This window comes from Topomyia yanbarensis, unplaced genomic scaffold (assembly GCF_030247195.1).
Source record: "Topomyia yanbarensis strain Yona2022 unplaced genomic scaffold, ASM3024719v1 HiC_scaffold_4, whole genome shotgun sequence".
Lineage (NCBI taxonomy): Eukaryota > Metazoa > Arthropoda > Insecta > Diptera > Culicidae > Topomyia > Topomyia yanbarensis.
In genome coordinates this window covers 132,375-154,324 of record NW_026683602.1, presented here as the reverse complement: position 1 = coordinate 154,324, position 21,950 = coordinate 132,375, and the positions used below count along the sequence as shown (strand labels likewise).

The 21,950-nt window shown below is 40.8% G+C and overlaps 2 protein-coding genes across 4 annotated transcripts in view; one reads left to right on the top strand and one right to left on the bottom strand.

Moving 5' to 3' along the window:
- The window catches only part of LOC131695467 (synaptic vesicle glycoprotein 2B-like), a 42,754-nt gene extending 22,790 nt beyond the window's left edge, over window positions 1–19,964 (top strand). Inside the window, exons 1-5 of one of the 2 annotated variants that reach the window (XM_058983983.1) lie at window positions 17,503–17,908; window positions 17,967–18,014; window positions 18,077–18,238; window positions 18,295–18,457; window positions 18,517–19,964. In XM_058983983.1, the coding sequence (XP_058839966.1) occupies window positions 17,902–17,908; window positions 17,967–18,014; window positions 18,077–18,238; window positions 18,295–18,457; window positions 18,517–19,711 (1,575 nt within the window). In that variant the 5' untranslated portion in view covers window positions 17,503–17,901 and the 3' untranslated portion in view covers window positions 19,712–19,964. Of the gene's footprint in view, window positions 1–17,502; window positions 17,909–17,966; window positions 18,015–18,076; window positions 18,239–18,294; window positions 18,458–18,516 lie in introns of those variants that run through there. The other variant, XM_058983984.1, reaches the window with a different exon arrangement.
- On the bottom strand, window positions 9,356–14,112 carry LOC131695470 (uncharacterized). 2 transcript variants are annotated; one of them, XM_058983986.1, is made up of 4 exons: window positions 13,625–14,112; window positions 13,321–13,460; window positions 13,156–13,252; window positions 9,356–9,754 (listed from the first exon to the last, which is right to left on the bottom strand). In XM_058983986.1, the coding sequence occupies exons 1-4, from the start codon at window positions 13,737–13,739 to the stop codon at window positions 9,414–9,416; spliced, it is 693 nt and encodes a 230-aa protein (XP_058839969.1). In that variant the 5' UTR covers window positions 13,740–14,112; the 3' UTR covers window positions 9,356–9,413. The 2 variants fall into 2 exon arrangements, with proteins under 2 accessions (XP_058839969.1, XP_058839970.1); XM_058983987.1 differs by having other exon boundaries at window positions 13,321–13,442; window positions 13,625–14,104.
- Window positions 19,965–21,950: the final 1,986 nt, after the last annotated feature.

Sequence of the window (21,950 nt, the reverse complement as noted above, 5' to 3'; positions counted from 1 at the left end):
GAACAACATCAACTGCAGGAACAACATCAACAACTGCAGAACCAACAACGACAACTGTGGCAACAACATCAACAGCTGCAGGCACAACATCTACAACTGCCGGAACAACATCTACAACAGAACCAACCACTACAACAGTGGCGACAACATCAACAACTGCAGAAACAACATCAACGACAGCAGAACCAACGACAACAACTGTGGCGACAACATCAACAACTACTGGAACAACATCAACGACAGCAGAACCAACGACAACAACTGTGGCGACAACATCAACAACTACTGGAACAACATCAACGACAGCAGAACCAACGACAACAACTGTGGCGACAACATCAACACCTGCTGGAACAACATCAACAACTGCCGGCATATCTTCAACAACAACAGAACCAACCACTACAATAGTAGCGACAACATCAACAACTGCAGGAACAACATCAACAACAGTAGAACCAACGACAACAACTGTGGTGACAACATCAACAACTGCAGGAACAACATCAAGCACAGCAGAACCAACGACAACATCAACAACTTCAACTGCTGGATCAACATCAACAACTGTGGTGACAACATCAACAACTGCAGAACCAACAACTACAACAGTGGCGACAACATCAACAACTGCAGGAACAACATCAACAACTGAAGGAACAACATCAACAACTGCTGGAACAACATCGACAACTGCAGGAACAACCTCAACGACTTTTGAAACAACATCAACTGCAGGAACAACATCAACAACTGCGGAACCAACAACTACAACTGTGGCGACAACATCAACAACTGCAGGAACAACATCTACAACTGCCGGAACAACTTCAACAACAGAACCACCCACTACAACAGCGGTGACAACATCAACAACTGCAGGAACAACATCAACGACAGCAGAACCAACGACAACAACTGTGGCGACATCATCAACAACTGCAGGAACAACATCAACGACAGCAGAACCAACAACTACAACAGTGGCGACATCAACAACTGCTGGAACAACATCAACAACAGAAAGAACAACATCAATAACGGCTGGAACAACATCGACAACTGCAGGAACAACTTCAACGACTTCAGGAAAAACATCAACAACTACAGAACCAACAACTACAACTGTAGCGACAACATCAACAACTGCAGGCACAACATCTACAACTGCAGGAACAACAACTACAACTGCCGGAACAGCTTCAACAACAGAACCAACCACTACATCAGTGGCGACAACATCAACAACTGCAGGAACAACATCAACAACTGCAGGAACAACATCAACGACAGCACAACCAACGACAACAACTGTGGCGACAACATCAACAACTGCAGGCACAACATCAACAACTGCAGGCACAACATCAACAACTGCAGGAACAACATCAACAACTGAAGGAACAACATCAACAACTGCAGAACCAACAACTACAACTGTGACGACAACATCAACAACTGCAGGCACAACATCTACAACTGTAGGAACAACATCTACAACAGAACCAACCACTACAACAGTGGCGACCACATCAACAACTGCAGGAACAACATCAACGACAGCAGAACCAACGACAATAACTGTGACAACATCAACAACTGCTGGAACAACATCAACGATTGCAGAACCAACGACAACAACTGTGGCAACAACATCAACAACTGCAGGAACAACATCAACAACTGCCGGAATATCTTCAACAACAACAGAACCAACCACTACAATAGTAGCTACAACATCAACAACTGCAAGAACAACATCAACAACTGCAGAACCAACAACTACAACTGTGGCAAAAACATCAACAACTGCAGGCACAATATCTACAACTGCCGGAACAACATCTACAACAGAACCAACGACAACAACTGTGGCGACAACATCAACAACTACTGGAACAACATCAACGACAGCAGAACCAACGACAACAACTGTGGCGACAACATCAACAACTACTGGAACAACATCAACGACAGCAGAACCAACGACAACAACTGTGGCGACAACATCAACAACTGCTGGAACAACATCAACAACTGCCGGTATATCTTCAACAACAGAACCAACCACTACAATAGTAGCGACAACATCAACAACTGCAGGAACAACATCAACAACAGCAGAACCAACGACAACAACTGTGGTGACAACATCAACAACTGCTGGAACAACATCAACGACAGCAGAACCAACAACTACAACTGTGGCGACAACATCAACAACTGCAGGAACAACATCAAACACAGCAGAACCAATGACAACAACTGTGGCGACAACATCAACAACTTTAGGAAGTACATCAACAACAGCAGAACCAACGACAACTGTGGCGACAATATCAACAACTACAACTGCTGGATCAACATCAACAACTGCAGGAACAACATCAACAACTGAAGGAACAACATCAACAACTGCTGGAACAACATCGACAACTGCAGGAACAACCTCAACGACTTTTGAAACAACATCAACTGCAGGAACAACATCAACAACTGCCGAACCAACAACTACAACTGTGGCGACAACATCAACAACTGCAGGCACAACATCTACAACTGCAGGAACAACAACTACAACTGCCGGAACAGCTTCAACAACAGAACCAACCACTACATCAGTGGCGACAACATCAACAACTGCAGGAACAACATCAACGACAGCAGAACCAACGACAACAACTGTGGCGACAACATCAACAACTACAGGAACAACATCAAGGACAGCAGAACCAACAACTACAACAGTGGCGACAACATCAACAACTGCTGGACCAATATCAACAACTGAAGGAACAACATCAACAACTGCTGGAACAACATCGACTGCAGGAACAACATCAACAACTGCAGAATCAACAACTACAGCTGTGGCGACAACATCAACTGCAGGAACAACATCTACAACTGCAGGAACAATATCTACAGCTGCCGGAACAACTACAACAACAGAACCAACCACTACAACAGTGGCGACAACATCAACAACTGCAGGAACAACATCAACGACAGCAGAACCAACAACTACAACTTCATCAGTGGCGACAACATCAACAACTGCAGGAACAACATCAACAACTGAAGGAACAACAACAACTGCTGGACCAACATCGACAACTGGAGGAACAACCTCAAAGACTTCAGGAACAACATCAACTGCAGGAACAACATCAACAACTGCAGAACCAACAACTACAACTGTGGCAACAACATCAACAACTGCATGAACAACATCAACAACTGCAGGTACAACATCTACAACTGCCGGAACAACTTCAACAACAGAACCAACAACTACAACAGTGGCGACAACATCAACAACTGCAGGAACAACATCAACGACAGCAGAACCAACGACAACAACTGTGGCGACAACATCAACAACTGCAGGAACAACATCAACGACAGCAGAACCAACAACTACAACAGTGGCGACAACATCAACAATTGCAGGAACAACATCAACAACTGAAGGAACAACATCAACAACTGTTGGAACAACATCGACAACTGGAGGAACAACCTCAAAGACTTCAGGAACAACATCAACTGCAGGAACAACATCAACAACTGCAGAACCAACAACTACTACTGTGGCAACAACATCAACAACTGCAGGAACAACATCAACAACTGCAGGTACAACATCTACAACTGCCGGAACAACTTCAACAACAGAACCAACAACTACAACAGTGGCGACAACATCAACAACTGCAGGAACAACATCAACGACAGCAGAACCAACGACAACAACTGTGGCGACAACATCAACAACTGCAGGAACAACATCAACGACAGCAGAACCAACAACTACAACAGTGGCGACAACATCAACAATTGCAGGAACAACATCAACAACTGAAGGAACAACATCAACAACTGTTGGAACAACATGGACAACTGTAGGAACAACATCAACGACTTCAGGAACAACATCAACTGCAGGAACAACATCAACAACTACAGAACCAACAACTACAACTGTGGCGACAACATCAACAACTGCAGGCGCAACATCAACAACTGCAGGTACAACATCTACAACTGCCGGAACAACTTCAACAACAGAACCAACAACTACAACAGTGGCGACAACATCAACAACTGCAGGAACAACATCAACGACAGCAGAACCAACGACAACAACTGTGGCGACAACATCAACAACTGCAGGAACAACATCAACGACAGCAGAACCAACAACTACAACAGTGGCGACAACATCAACAATTGCAGGAACAACATCAACAACTGAAGGAACAACATCAACAACTGTTGGAACAACATCGACAACTGGAGGAACAACCTCAAAGACTTCAGGAACAACATCAACTGCAGGAACAACATCAACAACTGCAGAACCAACAACTACTACTGTGGCAACAACATCAACAACTGCAGGAACAACATCAACAACTGCAGGAACAACATCTACAACTGCCGGAACATCTTCAACATCAACAGAACTAACCACTACAATAGTAGCTACAACATCAACTGCAGGAACAACATCAACAACAGAAGAACCAACGATAACAACTGTGGCGACATCAACAACTGCAGAACCAACAACTACAACTGCTGGATCAACATCGACAAGTGCAGGAACAACCTCAACGACTTCAGGAACAACATCAACTGCAGGAACAACATCACCAACTGCAGAACCAACAACTACAACTGTGGCGACAACATCAACGACTGCAGGAACGACATCAACGACAGCAGAACCAACGACAACAACTGTGGCGACAACATCAACATCTGCAGGAACAACATCAACGACAGTAGAACCAACAACTACAACAGTGGCGACAACATCAACAACTGCTGGAACAACATCAACAACTGAAGGAACAACATCAACAACTGCTGGAACAACATCGACAACTGCAGGAACAACCTCAACGACTTCAGGAACAACGTCAATTGCTGGAACAACATCAACAACTGCAGAACCAACGACAACAACTGTGGCGACAACATCAACAACTGCAGGAACAACATCAACAACTGCTGGAACAACATCGACAACTGCAGGAACAACCTCAACGACTTCAGGAACAACATCAACTGCAGGAACAACATCAACAACTGCAGAACCAACAACTACAACTGTGGCGACAACATCAACGACTGCCGGAACGACATCAACGGCAGCAGAACCAACGACAACAACTGTGGCGACAACATCAATAACTTTAGGAAGTACACCAACAACAGCAGAACCAACCACTACAACAGTGGTGACAACATCTACAACTGCTGGAACAACATCAACAATAGCCGGATTAACAACAACTGTAGGAACATCAACAACAGCAGAACCAACGACAACAACTGTAGTGACAACATCAACAACTGCTGGAATAATATCAACGACAGCAGAACCAACCACTACAACTGTGGCGACAACATCAACTGCTGGAACGTTATCAACGACAGTAGAACCAACAACTACAACAGTGGCGTTAACATCAACTGCTGGAACATCATCAACAACAGCAGAACCTACAACTACAACCACACTCACAACATCAACAACTGTAGAACCGACAACTACAAGCGCAGGACCAACAACATCTGCTCAACCTACAACTACGACAACTGCTAAACCTATAACTACGACAACTGCCGAACCAACAACTACAACTTTGAGTACAACATCAACGATTGCAGAACCCACAACTACGATAACCGGTGAACCTACTACTACAACCGCAGGCGCAACATCAACGACTGCAGAACCTACAACTACAGCTGAAACAACAACATCAACGGCCGAACCTTCAACTACGACAACAGCTAAACCTACAATTACAACTGTGAGTACAACATCAACGACTGGAGAACCTACAACAACGAACGCAGGCACAACATCAACTGCAGATCCTACAACTACGACAACTTCAGAACCTACAACTACAACCACAGACGCAACCTCAACGACTGCAGAACCTACAACGACAACAGCTGAACCTGCAACTACAAGCACAGCATCAACAACTGCAGAATCTACAACTACGGCAATTGTAGAATCTACAACTGGAACTCTGAGTACAACATCAACAACTGCAGAACCTATAACAACGACAACTGCAGAACCTACGACTACAACCGCATTCACATCAACAACTGCAGAACATACAACTTCTACAACTGTAGAACCTACAACTACAACCGCAGGCACAACATCAACGACTGCAGAACCTACAACTACAACAGCAGGCACAACTTCACCAACTGCAAAACCTACAACACCAACAACTACTGAACCTACAACTACAACTACAGCCTCAACGACGACTGCAGAACCAACAACTGTGACAACTGTAGAACCTACAACTACAACTGTAGCAACACCATCATCAACGGCCGAGCCTACAACTACGACAACAGCTGGACCTACAACTACAACAGTGAGTACATCAACGACTGTAGAAACTACAACTACGACAACTGCAGCACCTACAACTACAACCGCAGGCACAACATCGATGACTGCAAAACCTACAATAACGACAACAGCAGAACTTACATCTACAACTGCAGCCGCAACCTCAACAACTGTAGAACCTACAACGACGACAACTGCAGCATTTACAACTACAGCCACAACCTCAACGACTGCAGAACCTACGACATCGACTGAAGCTATAACTACAGTAACCGGCACAACATCAACGACTGCAGAACCTACAACTACGACAACTGCAGAACCTACGACTACAACCGCATTCACATCAACAACTGCAGAACCTACTACTACTACAACTGTAGAACCTACAACTACAACCGCAGGCACAACATCAACGACTGCAGAACCTACAACTACAACAGCAGGCACAACTTCACCAACTGCAGAACCTACAACGACAACAACTACTGAACCTACAACTACAACCGCTGGTGCAACATCAACAACTGCAGAACCTACAACTACGACAACTGCAGAACCTATGACTACAACCGCAGGAACATCATCAACAACTGCAGAACCTACAACTACGACCGCAAGCGCAACATCAACAACTGCAGAAACTACGACTTCAACCGCAGGCACATCATCAACTGTTGAACCTACAACTACGAAAACTGCAGAACTTACAACTACGACCACAGAGACAACCTCAACGAGTGCAGAACCTACAACGACGATATCTGCTGAAGCTATAACTACAACCGCAGGAACAACATCAACAACTGCAGAATCTACAACTGCAGAACCTATAACTACAGCCGCAGGCACATCAACAACAACAACAGAACCTACAACTACTACAACTGTAGAACCTACAACTACAACCGCAGGCTCAACATCAACGACTGCAGAACCTACAACATCAACAACTGCGGAACCTACAACTACGACAACTGCAGAACCTACGACTACAACAGCAGGCACATCATCAACAACTGCAGAACCTACAACTACAACCGTAGGCGCAACATCAACAACTGCAGAATCTACAACTATTACAACTGTAGAACCTACGACTACAACTACAGCCGCAACAACGACTGCAGAACCAACAACTACGCCTACAACTACAACTGTAGTAACACCATAATCAAGTGCCGAGCCTACAACTACGACAACAGCTGGACCTACAACTACGACAGTGAGTACATGAACGACTGTAGAATCTACGACTACAACAAATGTAGAACTTACAACTACAACCATTGGTACAACATCAACGGCCGAACCTACAACTTCGACAACTACCGAGCCTACAACTACAACCGCAGGCACAACATCAACGACTACAGAACCTGCAACTACGATAACAGCTGAACCTTCAACTACAACCGTAGGCGCAACATCGTCGACTGCAGATCCTACAACCACAGTCACAAGCTCAACGACTGCAGAACCTACAACTAAACCATACACCGGCGCCGATAATGTCTGCTCAAATGCCTCAGGCCAAATATGAGCACATTTCGTTTTCTTGTTGTTCGCTCACCTATATTTAGTTTTCACGGTATTATGTATATAAAATCGGAATATAATCGATCAAACAATAAAAAGTTACATAGATAAAATTCACATCTTTAATCTACAATCCGGATAGTTCACATTTGTTTAACTTTGCATATTGATTCTAGACTACAGGTAAAAGTAGTTCATAACCTCCAACCTTATGTGCTGGTTTGGGAATCGGGCTTATATTTTCACTTGCAAAACAAAAACATTTGTGAGCGCACCAGCATGGTGATTGCGATTGGCACAAGATTTACAGAACCCATTTATTCTCAATTGAAAAAAATTAATGTTTGTGTCCTGCTGCAAACGCATCCTCAGACGCAACATTAACGACTACAGAACCTACAATAGCAACAACGGCGGAGCAGAAAACTGCGACAACTTTTTCATTGATAAAAATTCCAACAAGAACCACTCATACAAGTGATTTGAAAATATTGCAGTATTCACAGTTTCACCGAGTTAACCCTGTTTCATTTCGACAAAATATGTCGACAAAGATAGTAATTATTGTTTATTGCGTTGAGTATTATTTATTTAAACTTTGAAGTATGTTTGTTAGTTACCAAAACTCAGAAAAAAATAGCTGAAAATGACTATTCTCGGGTATATAAAGAATGCATCATTGAGAAAGTTTGACATCCAATGTGAACATTTATGTCGCTGTATAGTTATATGTCATAGTGTGCTCGAGCTCTACCAACATTCAGAATTTTTCGATCACTTTGAAAAATTACATACATTTCCCATACAAATCTTCAATCACTTTGGGGCACATGTTAAAATGCTCCAATTTCACACAAGGAACTCGATTCGAAACGCTTTTAAGTGCTAACACCTTGTAAAGAAGCTCGCTGAACTGTAATTTTGTTCCAATCCAGACTATTCCAATCCCAATCTTATTAATTTTTATTTTGAAGGGATTGTTTATTCAAAATAATAAATATTAAGTTTATTGCATCAGAAAATTATGGAGCGTCGTTCCCCGCGGATTGGATAGATTTGTTGTACAGTCGTGATTCGCTGGTTTGCTACGTTTTAAATGGGCCGCTTTTTAGTTGGATCATCGCTAGTTGGGCCGTTAACCAACTAACAAGCTTCTGAACGGCAAATTCATTTTGACAAGCAAATTGTTAGAGATGTGACCAGATGCATATAAACTACTAACATCCCCTTATTGCAGTGGTTGACATATCTTGGTCGGCAGCGCGAAATTAGCGAATCAAATTCATTAGTTGGACAGAGGCTGAGGCCCAACTAGGAAATCACGATTCTAAATCATATATGTAGGTTACTACCGAGGTATTACGGGGATTCTTCAAACATGTTAACGCTAAGCAATTTTCGGTAACCTCCAAATACTACAATTTTACAAAAAGGTTGCTTTATTGCACGCTAAATCTGGGCGCTTATTTGAACTTTACGATCTATCCAGGCTCGACTGACTACCGGTCGATCCCATCAGTTCTTTCACCTTGACGCCGGAAATGTTCAAACAACCCAGTTCGTGAGTCGTCTCGTTAATTCCGACGACCTGTCTAAGCTGACCGATGTTGCAACTGGGATGGTACTCGTTCAACAGGACGCAACTTCCGTTGTAGAACACCAGTGAACCGTTCGGATACCGTGGGTTGTAGCACTGGTTCGGGATGCAATCTGGATGTTTCGCTTTTGGGGCCAGATAAATCATGGTACCGTTCTCGCAGTATCCCTGGGTGTACATTTCGTAGCACTGGCGCGTCGGTGGATGGTAGACGTAGGCTGGTTGGAAAAAAGAATGATCATAGAATTAAACGTGCTATCAGGCATTCGCATGTATGTACACTCAAGAAGCTGTTCACGCGGGGAAAACATTCAAAACCTTAAAAAACAGTTCAAAAACTTTTCATTGGCTAAAAATCTAAAAAACGAAAAACTAACTCGGAAATAACCGCGTTGAAAGCAACTTGAGTATCGTACCGATGATGGAATGATAGAAATATGCCTTTATAAAAATTTCTCATGAAAATGAAGTATGTACTTGAATACCTATTATAAGAATTGGAAAAATAGGAGTGTGTGCGTAAGATTTCCACCCAATTTAACTCCATTTGTCAAAAATTCCACCTGATTTAACCTATTCTCGCACTAAAATAACTGCACGGGGATTGTCATGGCTCTAAACACGGCACACAGTAAAAGTCAATTTGTTTCGACTTATCAGTCGACATCGTCGCCATGCAAATCGATGTTTCACATTCATCCAATGCAGGTACTTTGTTCGACGTTGTGCGACTTTCAATAGATCGTTCAACAAGTCTCCATTATAGGACCTGTGTTAAACGATTTTGAAACTATTTTTCGGGCAGTGGTTACGAACTTAAGAAAATTTTCTCTACTATAGGCTCTAGCGAAAAACTAGCAAGCAACCATCGTTGCCAGAACCTTTTTGCATGCTTTTCACAATTACTGAAAATGATTGTACCTCAAAGATCGCACCTAAACCAAGGATTCATAAATCTAGCTGCATTTAAAAATCAAATTTTATTTTTATTCGTCTCTCTTAACAATATACTATGTATATCGTCGTTTAAGATTTTCATTCACTTTAAATAATATGTTAATGTGCATGAAAAGTGCCCAGAATAAATCCAGCAAAACCGTTATATAACCCTTTTGTAAATATAATCAACGCTCTTGATTGACAAAACGACCAATCAGAAACTGGTTCAATATTGAGGATAGGACTTGATCAAACTAGCTCGCGGTTGTCTTCTCTTCTCTTAGGTAGAAACAAGGCAATGTAGGCGATTATCAAAATTAGGATTGTTTACGTATTAAGAACAGTATTTCTGTTCAACACATCGACACAAATGTTTGGATGAAAAGAGAAGGTTTTAAAGTCGAATTTTCGCTTCACTCAAACAAGAGCGTTAGAAAAAAACTGCATGCGCTTAAAATCGAGCCCGTATGGGCAGATCACAGTATTGACTACTTTATTCATCCAACCATAATATCAGATAGTTATCAGTAGATAAAAGTCATATATAAACACTCGGACGATTTCACGAATAATGAAAAAAGTGATGGGACGCACACCAGATTTGAACTCATGCTCTTGCGCATCATAGCATTGACTATTGGCACTGTTCTATTCTTGCACATGAGAATGGAGTGTTAAAACTCGTACAATCAGCACATCCGCGATTCGACGCTATCTTGTGTGTAATGAATGAGCCTCAATAGTGCGATTAATGACGTTGGTGAGGAATGAATAAAAAGCAGACGGTAAATAAAAACTCGCGGTGCGTTGCTATACCAACCAGCATAGGCACGTGAATGTGGTGACAATCCTTTGACAGTTGTGTTGAAGAAACGCATATACATATAGCAAGAGATGAAGTGTTTTTATATGCTTGCAAAAATTGCTAGCGATGCTAACATTATTTATAAGTGATTGTCGCTTGCAATTATTGTAAGAGATTTTAGTGTTGGGTGTAGGGATACCAAATGGGCTAAGAGCAATCCAGAATTTTAACCGATTTTCGCCGGTATTTCGGTTCATAGGACACAGAGAAAGAGACGTTCACATTATGTGTAAAAAAATTGTGTTCTTCACTTTATTGACAAAAAAGTGCTGGAAGAAAGTGGCCAATAAAAGAACACAGAATATTGCTAATCTTTTCTAACAACCATATCGCGACTTTTTAGACATGCGCCACCGGGCTGTGCTCCGAATTACGCGCCCATGCATTTTGTATCAGTACAACCGAAAAACGTTATGACTGTGCTTTATTTCTCCTTAGTGGAGAAAAAAATTAGGTAACAAATATTACAGTTCCACTAAAGAGTGAATTGTTCTGAATCACATTTGAGATTCAAAGACACAAAGTCTATAAATAAATTAAATATGGAATTTGCGTTTCGACTTCACTAAGTTAGTGTCGGATTATGATGAGACGAAGCTTCGTCTCATCAGAACTCGCCACTTACTTTGCGACAGGACTAGACTAGTGCCGGATTGACGCTACCTCTGAAAACGAAAACACTATTAGCGATGTCCAGCAAGAAAAGGAGTTCTGATTAAGCTGATGAGCATAAATGAAGTCAAAACTTGTCCTTAGTGCGCAAATGTGGTTGAAAACAATTTTGTCCTTGGTAGAAAATAGTTTTTACATGCATTTTTCTCCGCTAAGGAGAAATATAGCATAGTGCATATTGCATTGGCTTGCTAAGCCAAACCAAGTTTCGACTTCATTAATTCTCATTAGCTTAATCGGAACTCCTTTTCTTGATGAATATCATGCAGGAGTAGGGGTTTGCTCAGAAACACAAATAGTGTTTTCGTTTTTGGAGCTAGCGTCAATCCAGCGCTAGATTAGTCCCGTCACTAGGTTAGTATCGGATTCTGATGAGACGACATTTGAATGTTTATTTTCGCTTCGCTCGCAGTCCAATCTTTCCCATACTACAAAAACTCTGTGCAATGCTAGATTCTCGCAGTGTTGACAATATTGATACCAATTTAAACGCAATCTATTGGTTAAAGGTTGAGTGGTTAATGGTAAAATAAGGCACTCCTACTGGTGAGATGAGTAAGGGACCATCTACCGTACATAACAAACATCCAACTTTTGTTGGATTTTACTTATTATTGAGAATGAAATTCATATTCGTATACGTGCCTAATCACACTGTTTACTCGGTTTACTCAAACGCCTGACTAATGCCATAAATAAATGATTCATTATGTTTTAACGTGGTCTTTTCGCAATCAATATTTCACAGCACAAACTCAAAACCAAATCAGATACCTACTCAATTAAAGTGCCAAATAGTCCTCAGTTGAAGAACTATATCAACAAAATGACTCAATATACATATAAGTATGATAGTGTTGATAATTAAGACAAACACAATTAAGTCTCGTAGCCATCGTAGCACGTTAAGATAAATTTGCTTGCGAAATGAAACATTACTATCTGCCATCCGGAATACGCTAATTTTCGTTACCCGAATCCAGGCGAACCATCTTGTTTGTAATTAACGAAATATGCGTTAAATTCCAGTACAGAATATTTCAAAGAGTAACGAAACAGAAACAATCGGAGATTACAGAGTTCAGGTCATGGTGGTATAAGCAGTCAGTCACTCAGCGGCAATGTAGTAGTGTTATTACTTACTTGGTTTGCAATCACAGACCCAGTCTCTTTCCTGGTCGCCTGGGTAAAGTATTTCATTTTTCTGACATTTGTTCGGGATATACACCGGGGTTCGATTCTGCAACAAACTTTCGTGACCTTAGCACCTCATTAGATTATCATCGATGCGAATTAATTGATACTTACTCTAGCATTGTGCATCGATTCGATCATTGACGGATCAGCAGGAAATGCAAACAATTCCGAATTCCCGTCCGGTCCCTCACGTTGTCCGTCCTTGTACGGTGATTGAGGACGGCTAGGAGTCACTAAAACATACAACAGTGCTAAAGTAAGATGCAATAAGTCAGAATATTCAACCTGAAATCGGTAGAGAAGCCACATTTCAAGGTTTAGAAAAGGTATGATATGAATCACCGCTTTGATCGCGTCTGCGATAAGAAGAGAAGGCTTCGGAGTCGTTGTTTTACTACGTCTGTTTTGCACTTACGAAAATTCCCTTGAATTTGGCCGTTAAATTGTGCTCTGGGAGCAGGCGAGACCGTGCACAAATTGATAACAACGACACAGGCTGCGATGAAGCATAATATGTCGCACCGGATCATCTCGACTTGCTTCCGTGTGTTCCGTCACTTTGCACTGACGTTGGTTGCTGACTAGAATCGATTAAGCGGTGGTATACTTGCCGCTCTGGGTTTTCCCCAAACCGATCACTACTTGCACAGTATAATTGTATTGAACTTGATCGTGCGGCGAGACGAACCTGCCTAACTTGATTCGATCGTTCGTGCTGTCGAGGATGACGGAGATGGGAAGAGAGAAAAAAAGAATGAGCGCGGACGATCGTGCGTAAAGAAAAGAGCCTTCTCCCGACTAGATCTGCGACATTACTGAAGGCCTGACCGGACTAGATCGTCCATCCACCGGACGACAAAAAAAATTCGCTCGACCGGAGCAATCGTCCCATCTTTATCAATCAATTTCTTGTCCACCGAAGTAAACAACAACAAAAACAATGCTGATGATGATGATGATCATCTATAGGGAGTCGAGAGCGTTCTTTTCGGTCGATGCTGCTGCCCGATTCCAGGTACGTCACAGTACAAACGGTTTCAGTTGTGAAAAACGAGATTTTTGATGTGGGTAGAAGAGCTATTCGGATAATTTCAATAGTAATAGTAAAAGCAACTTTTACATTCTGTCATCGAACTTGGTCTAGTGCAACAATTTTATTTACACTAAGAATACTGTCTGAGCAGAATTCGTACATATGGCGAACATTCGCAGAGTAACAGTCCGGGTGCTCCGACTCGGTGAGATTCTAATCAAATTACAAATTACAGCAGGTTTGTACACTTGACATACTACCGCTCTACGCATAATTGTCCCATGTTCTATAGGATTCCCTATATATATATATATATATATATATATATATATATATATATATATATATATATATATATATATATATATATATATATATATATATATATATATATATATATATATATATATATATATATATATATATATATATATATATATATATATATATATATATATAATTTTGAATTTTGACAACGCAAGCAATTTGATGCTATGAACAAAATGGCGCTCATTTTAATCTAAATAGTTTACAGCTTTGTTCGGTGGATATTATAACGGGTGAACGCTTTGATATGTTACTGGTTGTTCAGTAGGTATAATTTTTACTGATTTTTCTACATTACAAAAGTTATGTCAAAACATATTTGGTACTCAATAACAACGAGCTCAATTTTAGCAGAACATCCGATGTTTATCAGTTAATAAGAAAATAGCGGAAGCAGTAATTGCCGATCTGCAAAATAAAGAAAATAAGTGTGTACGCAGCTGACTAAATATAACAAAGCACATTATTTTTTTTACTGCACTTTGTTCATTACGATATTCAAAGACGCGAAATTATCGTGCTCGAAGCTGTATCTTCTCGTAGTTTCTTCATAGATTAAAAAAAAATTGGTTATTGTCCTGCTACTAATAAAGAAAAAGATGTGCGACAAACTGCTTGCCATGGTAATGGGCACAAAAACGATCAGAATTAATTGAATACAAAGAATGTAATATTTTACATGAATTACTTAGAGATGACCTAAGTGTAATTGAATCCCATATTGGCAATGCCCGTAGTTATATTTTTTCCTTATGTCCCGAAACTTAGTAGGATCTAGTACCGAATGTCAGGGTACGTAATAGCAAATAGACAATTCGTCAAGCTGGATGAGAATGGCCATTTGTTTGGAATTAGAGTATCATGGGCTTCAATAAGTGCCAATACCTTAAAATGATTTAGAAGCCAGCGTACAACGCAGAGAAGAGGCGATGAAAATGTCTATCAAAACAAGCAACGTATCGTCATAAAACCGGACTAGAAGGGATTTCTGGTTGGTAGATACGCGAGTCATGGTTATCACGTTTCCTACATTCGCTGGAAATTCACACAGACAAAGCCGAGAGAGTCATTAGTTCGGTCAGCGAGCAAGTAATATAGCTTCTCACCATAAACGATCGTTGATGACGACATGTTTGCCAGAATACCGGATTGGCGATGGATTTCGTCAGAAAGTTGTGAAGATTTGAATTTATGAATAGTTTCCAGCATCAATATGGACTTCTTTTGGAGCATCGCTCAAACAAATGCAGTGAGTTCCACAATTATTTGGAGAAAGATAAACTCGTTCCAATACAATGTTTACTAACTAGATTATCAAAATTTGTGCTTATGTGAAAATATATGGAAAATCGATGAAGAAAATTTGGTTAGAATTTGCAAGCTTAAACCGAAATTATCCGCCTATACGGAAGCACGATAATCATATACCAATAGTCGCGTGCTGTATGGAATAAATATTCTTTCAAAAATCCCTGTTACTCATTCAATTGAATAAAGGTCTATTTACACCCTCGGTGAAAACGAACGTGAACTTTATGCGCGACAAATTGTTTTTTTTAATATCTCAATTATAAGTGCATAGAAATTGATTAAAATGGAACTAAACGATATGTACTGTACACTTTGGGAATTTGATCACGCAGTTTGGGCCGGGATTTTCTGCCGGATTTTGATCGCGAACATTTTTTCGCCGTTTTCTCTCCTCGGTTGCTTCTAAAAATTACTACAGGTTTCAGGAAGACGCAGATTTTCAAATAAAATAAAAAGCAACAATTTTTCCGTTGTAAACAATTCATGTTGAATTGTTTCCGACCGGATTGTTGGTTTGGAAAAAAATTAAAATCCGTGGCGTTTGTCGCGGTTGGGTTCACACTTCGGGAATCTTAATTTTCCGTGTAGACTTTTTCCGCCACGGAAAATCGAATAATCTAAGATTCCTGAAAAGTAAATCTAATTTTGATAAATCTCCAAATTAAAATTCCGACCGGAAACAATTCAACGTGAATTATTTCCGACGGGAAAATTGTTGGATTTATTATGTTTGAAAATCTGCACTGTTCTAAATATAAAATACCTGCCTTTTTAGAAGCAGCAGAAGTTCTATTTTGACAGTTTGGAGGGATCACGGCGGAAAATTTGCCGTGATCAAAAGCCGGCACAAAGTCCTGGCCTAGGGGCAGATCACTCTAGGAATGTATAACAAATTTGCATCAAATTAATAAAAATCTCGACAAACATATTACGGTTTAAAAGCCAACTGTCAAAATTCACTTCGAGTGGAAATTCTGGACAAACCGTTACTCACCAATCACATATGTTGGTAGTAAACAAAAGAGAAACGTTTTCTCTTTCATCAACTGCTGTGAACTGTGTGTGACCAGATACTGTTTGCCCGGAATTTCCTTTCAAAGAGAATTTTGACAGTTGACTTGCAGAAATGAATTTAATTTCCATTTTTGCATCAACTTTGCACTCCCTCGCAGAAAAGTTTGTTTAACAAACGTCCTACGCTGATCCACTTTGCTCGACCCAATGTGTGGAAAGCTCTACAGTCGTAATTCGCTGGTTGGGTCACGCCTCTGTCCAACTAACGAATTTGATTCGCTAGTTGATTCGACTGTTGATTGTTAGATAGATTGTCACAGTAAATTTGACGTGAAATTTTGGCGTTCAGATACTTTTTAGTTGGACAATGGTCCAACTAGCGGAGGTCCAACTAAAAAGTGTCCAAGCAGCAAATCACGACTGTATTCTAAGTTTTATCTTTTTCAGATTGAAACTGCTCAGATTTTTTTTGCAGATTCAGATTTAATAGATTCAAATTACCTAGTACAGTCGTGGTACGCTGGTTTGGCCACAATCTCTGTCCAACGAACGAATTTCAGTCGGTAGGTGGGACAACTGATAAATGTCAAAAACTGGTATAAGGGGAGTTTAAATGTAAGCGCACGTATCAATTTGAGAAAGTCATGCAAAGCATCCGAATAATCTCGAAAGTTGCCAGTGTACATAATATTTTTTGATCATAGATACGAATATCCTGCCTATCACATGTTTGCTATGTAAATCCGTCAGATAGCACTGCATTGAATTTTCTCCACAACGAAATAAGCTAGGATCGTAAATAATCATGATAAGGCCACAGCTTGGTCAACTATTATGTTCACGATCCAAACGACAGGATGAGTGAGAGGTCAACTTTATTACGAAATCTGATGTAATTCTGAACTATTTACTGTAATAAATGCAAGTTAATGGAAAGCTCCAGAAACAGTAAGGCTTTCGACATTGCCGGAGTAACTTAGTCTAGTGTGGCAGATCACAACGTAAAGATGCCAGGCAAGTAAAAATCCGAGAGACTAATAGTCGTATTCTGTAATATGATGTTTGTTTTCAGAGGAGAAGCAGATCAGTGTAACATTCGACGAAGCCCTCTCTATGGGAAGTGAGTTTAAATACGTTTCGACAGTTATGGATACCTAAAGTTAAATGAGCTGTACATTCCAGAGTTTGGCAAGTGCAACTACATCCTTATTCTAGTTGCGGGAGCGATCGTATCTGCTGTTTTGTTCGAAACTATAGGTACAAGTTTCGTGATAGCAGTCGCAGGATGCGACCTACAAATGACTACACTACAGAAAGGAGTGCTCAGTGCCGTAGTGTTCTTAGGTTGGCATCACCTCAACTACAGTGAAGCTTGTCGATTATTAATCCCTCATTTACAGGCATCATCGTCAGCTCTCACCTCTGGGGATTTCTGGCAGATACCCAGGGCCGAAAAAAGGTTATCGTTTCAACACTATTTCTGACATTCGCTACGACTTTCGTCTCCAGTTTTGCCAACTCCTTTTGGACGATAACTGTTGGTCGATTTTTTGCTGGATTTTTGTGAGTATACACGCCGTTAGGCAGCGATCGTATAAGTAACGGAACGTTAACACAAATAGCATCTCTGGACCATCGGCAACTATTTACGCCTACCTCGGAGAATTTCACAACCATCGCAACGGGTCTCGAGCCATTATGGGGGCAGCTTTCGTATCGGGGATCGGATGCCTATTTTTGCCCGTGATCGCATGGCTCATAATCAACCAGAATTGGGAACTTCCGATTCCTTTTCTTGACATTGTTTACCGTCCGTGGCGCTTGTTTCTGGTAGCCTGTGGTCTTCTAGGTCTGATAAGTGGTTTTGCTTTACTGTGGCTACCGGAAAGTCCAAAATTTGTGTACCACCATGGTAATCTAGAGCAAACTATCCGAACTATCCAGTGGATGCATCGTATGAATTTAGGTCGGAGGGAACCATCTCTCCAGATCAACTCGATCGTAGTGGACGAAGAGGATCAACAGTTCGAGGAACGTCTACGTCAGATGAGCAACGCCAAAGGATTCCGAGCTTTTATGAAATTAATCTGGGATAAGACCGCTCCATTGTTTAGAGTCCCGTACTGGACAAAAACAGTACTCGTGTGTTTCCTTCACTTCGGTGCATATTTGACCTCTCACGGCATGTTTATGTTCTATCCGGATATAGTGAACCAGCTGATGGAAATTCACGAAACCGGTATCAATAGGACGACTGTGTGCGAAGCCGTCTACACTCGTAGGTATCTGGCTCAGTCGGAATTCGCAGAGCTAGGTTGCTCGCAGCAGTTGGACCTGGCCGCGTACGAATATACACTGATACTGGAGGTGCTATTTACTGTGCTATTCGTACTGATCTGGATGTTGATTAACGTAGTGCAGAAACTTACCATTTTGGCAGTTAGTTTCTCCTGTTGCGGTCTCGCGGGACTGATGATAATTTTTGTTGACATTCCGGTAGTTTCCATATGGTTGTACACTGTGATGCTCTTAGCTGCCGCTTGCGGGTATGTGATAAATGCCTTCATAGTGGAACTGTTCCCGACTAACATTAGGGCATTGGCCGTGTGTATTTCCTTGATGTTTGGACGGCTGGGAACTGTCGTTGGAACGAATATGCTCGGGCTGTTGCTGGACAGTTACTGCGAGTTCACTTTTGCGATTAATGGGATGTTATTGCTGGTGTGTGCTGTACTATCCTTTTGCATCTCTAAAAGTCATAATCGCAAAGAATCTGAGTTTAAGCCGAACTCGAAGCAGAATTCTTCGGGGGATTAGCAAATACATTTCAATGAGTGATCATTTAAATGCAACAATACTTAAGTGGTTTGCACTCATTCCAAATTTACTACATGTTACCGCAACGTAGATGAAATCGTTTGGAAACTTCGTCCGGCAATAAGATATCCGTGTGAATAGGGTCGTTAAGCCACGTGTTTTTGTTCATTTCCGATGCATCCAACACTAATGATATTAATCAATTTTTTGTGTATGAAGTGATAAATAATAAATATTTTTTGTAATTCAATAACCATTCAACTCCCTTGATGCCTTTGTTTTTACAGTCGTGATTCGCTGATTGGACACTTTTGAACTGGACTGCTTTTTAGTTGCACCTCCGCTAGTTAGACCATTGTCCAATTAAAAAGCATCTAAATGTCAACATCTCATGTCAAATTCAATTTGACAAGCAAACTGACGAGAGTGATCAGACACATTTAAACTACACGCAGCCATAAAATAACCTACAGAATAAGTTCTTTTAACTTAAATTTAGGTACTTTTGAGCTGTGCGTCGCTTTCGCACTTATTAGTGTTGTCAAAAACAAAACGAGAGATTCGACTCAGTCGAGGTCTTCCGTGCAATAAGGTACTTTTAAGTTGTTTGTGGTATACTCAAAATTAGGTAAATTCAACTTAAATTTAAGTAAATTAAACTCAAGGTTGAGTTATTATTTTTGCCGTAGTTAAATGGAAACTACCTTCAACACAGTTTTTACCTTCCTGCACGATACCACGAGATTGAGTCAAAAGTACTGAATTATAGGTAGTTTATCGGTGGCGTGTAGAGTCTGTGGTATTATAAGGTCTGTTCCAGTACCAGGAGAAACTGGAAGTACTCCGGAGCAAGCATGGGAAAAATCGCATCGTGAACCGATCGTTCGCGCTTCGCAAGCAAGCTTTCTTCAGTTGTGATGCATTCTGTTAGCTTCGAAAATGATACCTAGCAACCTGTCGTTACGGACACATGCGATTCAAAGCTATAACAACCAACGAAGAAGCACATCAGTTTTGCTTTAATTCTTTCCTTCCCCAACGCGGATGGCTTCGTTCGCGAAGCTCTTCTCGAGCGGTTCGCGGTTTGCATAGGATTTCCATTATACAGTTTTATTTCATTTTCATATTCGCACAATATAATTAATACTTAGAAAACCATACACCATTTTAAAACTAGCTGATAATCAATGGTTTTAAAAATTTGCAACAATGCACTGCTAACAAATAGGCCGCAAGGAACTTCAGTAGATCAAATTGCTAGTAGTGTATCACAACACTACCCATAACGCGATCTGTCAGCAAAAAATCCAGTGCAAAAATAGATACTATGTTTTAATCATGCATGAAGAAACCTTTGTGAGCTTCGCGAAGCTACGTGACAAACATTCACGAGCGAAGAATTGACGCTGCTTTTAAATTTTTTAAGCTTCACTTTTGATTCGCAGTTTGCCCATCTAGTGACCTGCTCTGAAGTTATTAGACTTCTCCCTTCGTGCGTTGATTATGGTTAATTAGTGAGCACAAAATTTTGACTACTTTGTGATCCACAGTTAGCAACAGTCGCGCGAGTGAACGAATTTTCCCATGCCTGCTCCGGAGAAAATCGTTCCTGTACTCTCTTCTTCTCTTTTTTCTTCTTCTGGTAGCAAACCGGAGTAAAAAGGAGCAAAGATTTTTTGCTCCTGTTTACTCCGGAGTGACTTCCGTGTACTGGAACAAACCTATAGAGTCCCGCGCAACAGTGCTTAAAATGATGCCCTCTTCTTTGTTCCTGGCACCCACAGTTTTTGCTGTAACTTTGAGTGACTTCACCAGAGTTAAAAAATGGAGTTAATTGAAAACCTACTGCTTCATGGCTTATAGCACTTTATTCATAATACTATTCCATGTAATTTATTTTATATTGTTACTAAAAAGTAAAATAAACTGTATACAGTTCAGGCGGTTGAAATATTTCGCCATGATATTATTTTGCTCAACACAAATACTTTTCTTGCATGTTCTCCGAAAGAAGAATGTTTGTTTACTTTGCACGATAGGTAGCCATCTGACTGTTCGATAGGTAAATCCCCTCATACCAGTTTTTGACATTTATTAGTTCTTATTACACTGAGAAATAAAAATATTCACAGTTAGCATACTTTCTATGCCCGTCTCTTTTCTTCTGCTGTGATTTTTCTGCATTCTCTAGCATATACTTCTAGTAAGCATACAATGAGTGGATAGACCGAATATGTCC